Source organism: Giraffa tippelskirchi, chromosome 8, assembly GCF_054371585.1.
Source record: "Giraffa tippelskirchi isolate mGirTip1 chromosome 8, T2T-mGirTip1v1.2.pri, whole genome shotgun sequence".
NCBI classification, from domain to species: Eukaryota; Metazoa; Chordata; class Mammalia; order Artiodactyla; family Giraffidae; genus Giraffa; species Giraffa tippelskirchi.
In genome coordinates this window covers 36,257,282-36,263,295 of record NC_137282.1, presented here as the reverse complement: position 1 = coordinate 36,263,295, position 6,014 = coordinate 36,257,282, and the positions used below count along the sequence as shown (strand labels likewise).

Below are 6,014 nucleotides of genomic sequence, written 5' to 3'. Positions count from 1 at the left end.
TCCAACTCTCACATTCATACAAGACCATTGGGAAAAACACAGCTTTGACTAGATGGACCTTTGTTGGCAAAGTAATGTCTCTGCTTTTTTATGTGCTGTCTACATTGGTCATAGCTTTCCTTCCAAGGAGTAAGCATCTTTTAATTTCATGGCTGCAGTCACCATTTGCAGTGATTCTGGAGCCTAAAAAATAAAGTCTCTCACTGCTTCCATTGTTTCCCAATCTATTTCCCATGAAGTGATGGGACCAGATGCCAAGATCTTAGTTATCTAAATGTTGAATTTTAAGCCAACTTTTTACTCTCCTCTTTCACTTTCATCAAGAGGCTCTTTAGTTCTTCTTTGCTTTCTGCCATAAGGGTGGTGTCATCTGCATATCTGAGGTTATTGATATTTCTCCCAGCAATCTTGATTCCAGCTTGTGCTTCATCCAGTCCAGTATTTCACATGATGTACTCTGCATATACATTAAATAAGCAGGGTGACAATAGACAGTCTTGGCTTACTCCTTTCCTGATTTGGAACCGGTCTGTTGTTCTATGCCTAGTTCTAACTGTTGCTTCCTGACCTGCTTACAGATTTCTCAGGAGGCAGGTCAGGTGGTCTGGTATTCCCATCTCTTGAAGAATTTTCCACCGTTTGTTGCAATCCACACAGTCAAAGGCTTTAGCATAGTCAATGAAGCAGAAGTAGATGCTTTCTGGAATTCTCTTGCTTTTTCTATGGTCCAACAGATGCTGGCAATTTGATCTCTGGTTCCTCTGCCTTTTCTAAATCTAGCTTGTACATCTGGAAGCTCTCAGTTTATGTACTGTTGAAGCCTAGCTTGGAGGATTTTGAGCATTACTTTGCTAGCAATCAATAGTCTGCATTGATAATTAAGTCTCTTCTTTTCAGAAGACTAACCTATTATGCAAACTACATCTGTACCTGTTGCCCTCTAACTCTGCAGCAGCCACACTCTGCATCTATTATCCTTTAACTTATTCTAGCCACATCCTGATACTTAACTTTATTGCATCATAAACCTCCCCCTGTAGTTTGTTTTTCCTTCCTTTGCTCTGTGTTACCTCTGTTGATGCTTAAGTTTATGGTGCACTCTCTTTGGAAGCCACCCCCTTGGAGTTTGCTTTTTCCCTTTTGTATTACAGGAAGAAAGTCACAGGGAAATCCCCTAAGTACAATGGACCCAACCACCAGGACCCAAATACCTAGCTACCTGACAGTGGCCTGTGGACTGTTTCCAAACAGTGCAGAAAGAGAGAATTCAGGATCCCTACACCTTTTGTCCCGAATCTCCATCCCCTGACTGTGAGTCCCAACAATATGATCCCCACGATTCCTGATGGAGGGGTGAGGGGCTCCTTGAGGCAGGAGCCTACCATGTTCTCCCTTCTGCCGGCTTAAGAATTAAAGCCATCTTTCTATTTCCTCCAAACTCTGTCTCTGCAAATTTTATTTGGTTCCAGTGGGCAGAGAAAACCAAGATTTTGGTGGCAATAATGCCATCAAGTCTGGCTGGTCCCCCCAGCCAGGATGAGGGGATGACTCCTGCCAACAAGGACCATGAGGCATCCTGTGTGATCTCCCTCACCCCTTCCTCTGCCCTTTGTTGACCTGGCCCCTGAGTGTGTGGCAATGGACAGGGGCCCTCAGGTGTCTCTGCCTGAGTGGACCGGCCGCAGTCCACCTGAGAAGGGCGGAGGAGCCAACTGCAAGGTAGGTTTTCAGGAGAGAGAGAGACATCTGTGGCTGAAGAAGGGGTGGGTATAGGTGCGTAACATTTAGGGAGTCAGTATAAAGGATCGCTTTCAGTGTAAAAGTACAAGAGATAGAAATGTGGCCAAATGCTTTCAGTTTATACTTTCTTTTCTATTACTGTTGCTGGGGCCAAGAAAGTAAAGCCCTCACAGCTACCGTGTAGAATTAAGTAAGACTTATTTAAACAGCTTGCTACAAACACTCATTCTATTTTTAGGTTGATGTCACTAAACTAAAACAGATCTCCACTTTGTGAGAGATTCAAATGCTGATCAAAAGATTAAAAGTGAAAACATTTTATTGTTAAGTTGCCTCAGGACAGAGAGAAAAATGTCAGAACATATAGTTCATGTAAGATGAAAGAGAGGTGGGTGAGTGAAGGCTAGAGACCATGACATATGACCTGCTTTGACCTGTTATGTTGGGAGTGGGTGAGTGGGTGCATGTGCTCGGGAACACTTTGGGATAAAGCATCTTAATGGGCTCTCTCCAGACCCTCAAAACCCTAAGGATTAGGCCCAAGCCTTCCTTCCTTTTCTCCTTTCCTCCTTCCCTCCCTGATTCCCTCCATTCATCCATTTATTCATTCACCCATATGCTGACTCTTCCATACTAATAGCTATTCATAGAAACAAATATTTGACTACCTGCTCTATGCCAGGCACTATTCTAGGTGCTGAGAATGTGAGATAATAAAACAGGACTTGTTACTTTGGAAATTTACATATAAAGAAAAAGAGAGATATGAACACTGTAAAGCAAAAGTGAGTGGAGAGAAGGAAGAGATGGAGAAAAATTTCAATGATTTACCTGGCATGCGTGTGTGCTAAGTCACTTCAGTCATGTCCAACTCTTTGTGACCCCATGGACTGTAGCCCACCAGGGTCCTCTGTCCATGGGATTCTCCAGGCAAGAATACTGAAGTGGGTTGCCATTCCTTTCTCCAGGGGATCTTCCCAACCCAAGGATCAAAACTGCGTCTCCTGCATTGGCAGGTGGGCTCTTTATCACTAGGGCCACCTGGGAAGCCCCTTATCCGGTATCCATGGGTGCTCTTCACTCAAGAATACATTGATGAATTACCTGTATTAAGAAATACTCTAGGCCATAAAGCCTCACGTGATTGTGATCTATGCAAGAGCTTGCTTAGGATGGATCAATTCTCTCTGTAAATGGTAGCAAAAAAAAAAAAAATGTTGAGAGTGAAAAAAGATCATTTTAATTTCCAAAATTCCTTCTCATTTTTCAATTGTAAAATGTGTATGTGTGTTGGGTTGCTGTTGTTCAGTCAGTCGTGTCCAACTCTTTGCGACCCCATGGATTGAGGGTGTTTATTCTGAAAGGAGAAATGGGCAGATGCAGAGACATGAAATAAAGATGAAAAAAGAAATGAATAATTTGCTAACAGAATTCAATTTTTAATGATTTTTCTCCAAAAAATGTCCCAAACCTCAGAACCATAAGCAGAAGTGAGAATCAATGTGGAAACCCTGACTTCCTGCAAACCTCTTCCTTTACAACAGGCAGACATTTGACCATGTGTCCATAGATGAAACATCCTCAAATTAGGCCCAGGCCCAGCTGAACATCTCTAGTAGGAATAAAAGCATTTTCTTTCCAGCTGAAGTTTTCAAACTCTTTCCTAGATCATCTGCCCTGATTCATGTGTGCCACCAGACTCTGGTTCTACGTGAAATTCCGAAAACTCCTTTCCCATCATGAAGCTACTGTACCTTCTCTTCCTCTTATTTGTGTGTCTTATCCGGACGACACTGGGTAAGTGGCAGATGCAACTGGTAGGATGATATGGTGGATGACCTTGGAGCCTGGAGTAGGGAAGGTCAAGCTGATTCATCATCCAGTGATGTGCTAAAATATGTGCCAATGGAATAATATCAAATCTGAGAGAAGCATAGCATATACAACATGCTCCATTTTACAAGTAACTAAAGAGAAGCTTAAAGAAGTGAAAAATAGCCTCCCATAATTGCCCTTAACTAGTTGGTAGTAAACCCATAAATTGTAATGGTGATAGATAACATTTACAGAGGACTTTATAACTTACAAATCATTTCCATGTGACTAACAGTAACACTAAGAATAATAGTGAATAATGTTGACCACTTCCTCCTTACCAAAGCAATGAAACTTTTAATGTCTTATCCCAAATACATTTCTCATAGCAATATTTACAGGGTGGGCCATTTTACAAGATGGGATTAAGAAATGAAGCAATTTGTTCAAAGTAGTGCAGGTTGAATGTAGGGAGGACTTTAACTCAAATCCAAGAGGGTTTGACTCCAAAGACCTTGCTTTTATTAAACATTCAACAATCCCAGAAAACTAATTTACTTACTGAATTATATAAAATCAACAAATACTTTAGCTTGAGTGTGACCTGTGCAACACTTGGGACATACTTATCCTACAAGGTTATTTGTTGTTCACCCGAAATCCAGGCTAAACTGGGTGTCCCGCGTTTTCCCCGCAGCCCTCCTCATGTGACAGTATGCTCCAGGCTGTGCTGTGGTGACAGCGCCTCCAGGTCTTAGCATCTTAAAAGAGCCAAAGTTAATTCTTGTTCAGATGATGCCCATCCGTGAGGGCCCGGGGTGCTCTGATCAGACCCCCCACCCCGAGGAGCAGCCACCGCCGTGAGGGCTGCCGGGCCTGTGTCCGAGGAAGCGCTCTCAGGATCTCGTGCTGGAGATTAAGGGCTCCAGCCCTGAAGGGAAACGTCGGTTCCGCTCAGAATTCATTAACCAAGCAGGTCCAGCTGTTGTTTAGTCGCTCAGATGTGGTCCACTCTTTGTGACCCCATGGTTTATAGCCTATCAGGCTCCTCTGCCCTGGGGTTCTCCAGGCAAGAATACTGGAGTGGGTTGCCATTCCCTTCTCCAGGGGATCTTCCTGACCCAGGGATCGAACCTGCGTCTCCTGTGTCTCCTGCATTAGCAGGCAGATTCTTTACCAGCTTAGCCATCAGGGAAGCCTGAGGGAAGTCCCCAGAACCTGTTTGAATGAATGAGCAAGATAACCTTCCTACAGAAAAACTCATGGCCCCTTCTCAGTTCTTACTACAATTTTTAAAAATGTGGAAAAACATTCCAAGCTTGTAGGTCACACCAAAACAAGGAGAGTACCAGCTGTGTCCCTGTGGACTGTAATTTGGAGTTCCTTGCTATACAAGATGAATTCTGGTGGCTTTAGTTAAACATGCCTTATTTATTTGTGTCTTTTTCACCTCCCCTTCCTTTATAGAGAATGAAAAAAAGAAAAACCTTGAATGTGGGAAAATGGGTGGTGCCTGCAAGCATCAAAACACCCTTGAGTGTGTCATCTTGCCTGCAGAATGCAAGAGCTGGAAGAAGCACTGCTGCAGAGTCTAGTTGCAGCCTCGGAGGGTCCACAGCAGCACGAGACACTGCCCACCGCTGAGTCCTGTTTAATAAGAGCCACTGCTCACCCGGGTCCCCTGGGGTCTTTCTGCGTGCATGAGGTCATGAACTGGATGGGAAGATTTCAGTTCTAAGTCTGGTCACACCACTCGTTAGGTGATTAACTCTGGACAGGCCTTTCCTTTCCGAGGTCTCAGTCTCTGCTCCTGTAACTGTTGAAATGGATGTTCTCCACAACCTAATTTTGTTGGTGGTAGGGTTTAGCCACTAAGTCCTGTCCGACTCTTCTGTGACCCCATGGACTGAAGAGCCCGCCAGGCCCCTCAGTCCATGTGATTTTCCAGGCAAGAATACTGGGGTGGGTTGCCATTTCCTTCTCCAGGGGCTCTTTCTAACCCAGGGATCAAACTCGCATCTCCTGTGTCTCCTACACTGGCAGGAGATCCTTTAGCACTGAGCCCCAGGGAAGCCAACTTGTTAATATATGTCTACAAGTGTATGGACTGGGGGAAGAGCTTTGAGTGTGTGTGTGTGTGTGTGTGTGTGTATGTGTTATAGTATGAAAAGTCACCGAGATTTTGTGTCCCTTTGTTGAAGGACGTCTGTGTTTCCATTGGCACATGGGTTTCCACATGGTAAACGTGTGCTTAACTTCACAAGAGACAGCAAACTGCTTTCCGAAGCAGCCGTGGTCACTGCTGATAATCTAAGTGGCCTCTGAGTTTCCAGTCTCTCCATGTTCCCATCCCTCGTCACACCTCCATGTAAAAGTCTCAGTGTTTCTCTGTTAAAAGGATGAAGGACACATTCTCTAGCGTCTCAGGTCCTTCACCCATCGGCCATACTGTCTCAAGT

General features: G+C 44.2%; 1 protein-coding gene across 1 annotated transcript; it reads left to right on the top strand.

Moving 5' to 3' along the window:
* Positions 1-3,459: 3,459 nt before the first annotated feature.
* Positions 3,460-5,150, top strand: LOC145516360 (beta-defensin 33-like). The gene is made up of 2 exons (XM_081517503.1): positions 3,460-3,537; positions 5,023-5,150. Exons 1-2 carry the CDS (start codon positions 3,480-3,482, stop codon positions 5,148-5,150), a joined length of 186 nt encoding a protein of 61 aa, XP_081373629.1. The 5' UTR covers positions 3,460-3,479.
* Positions 5,151-6,014: the final 864 nt, after the last annotated feature.

Bases quoted from the DNA above. Each gene is read 5' to 3' on its own strand.
- LOC145516360 (XM_081517503.1), top strand. From the start codon at position 3,480: ATGAAGCTACTGTACCTTCTCTTCCTCTTATTTGTGTGTCTTATCCGG. The intron at 3,538-5,022 runs GTAAGTGGCAGA...CTTCCTTTATAG, and splicing joins TCTTATCCGGACGACACTGG to AGAATGAAAAAAAGAAAAAC.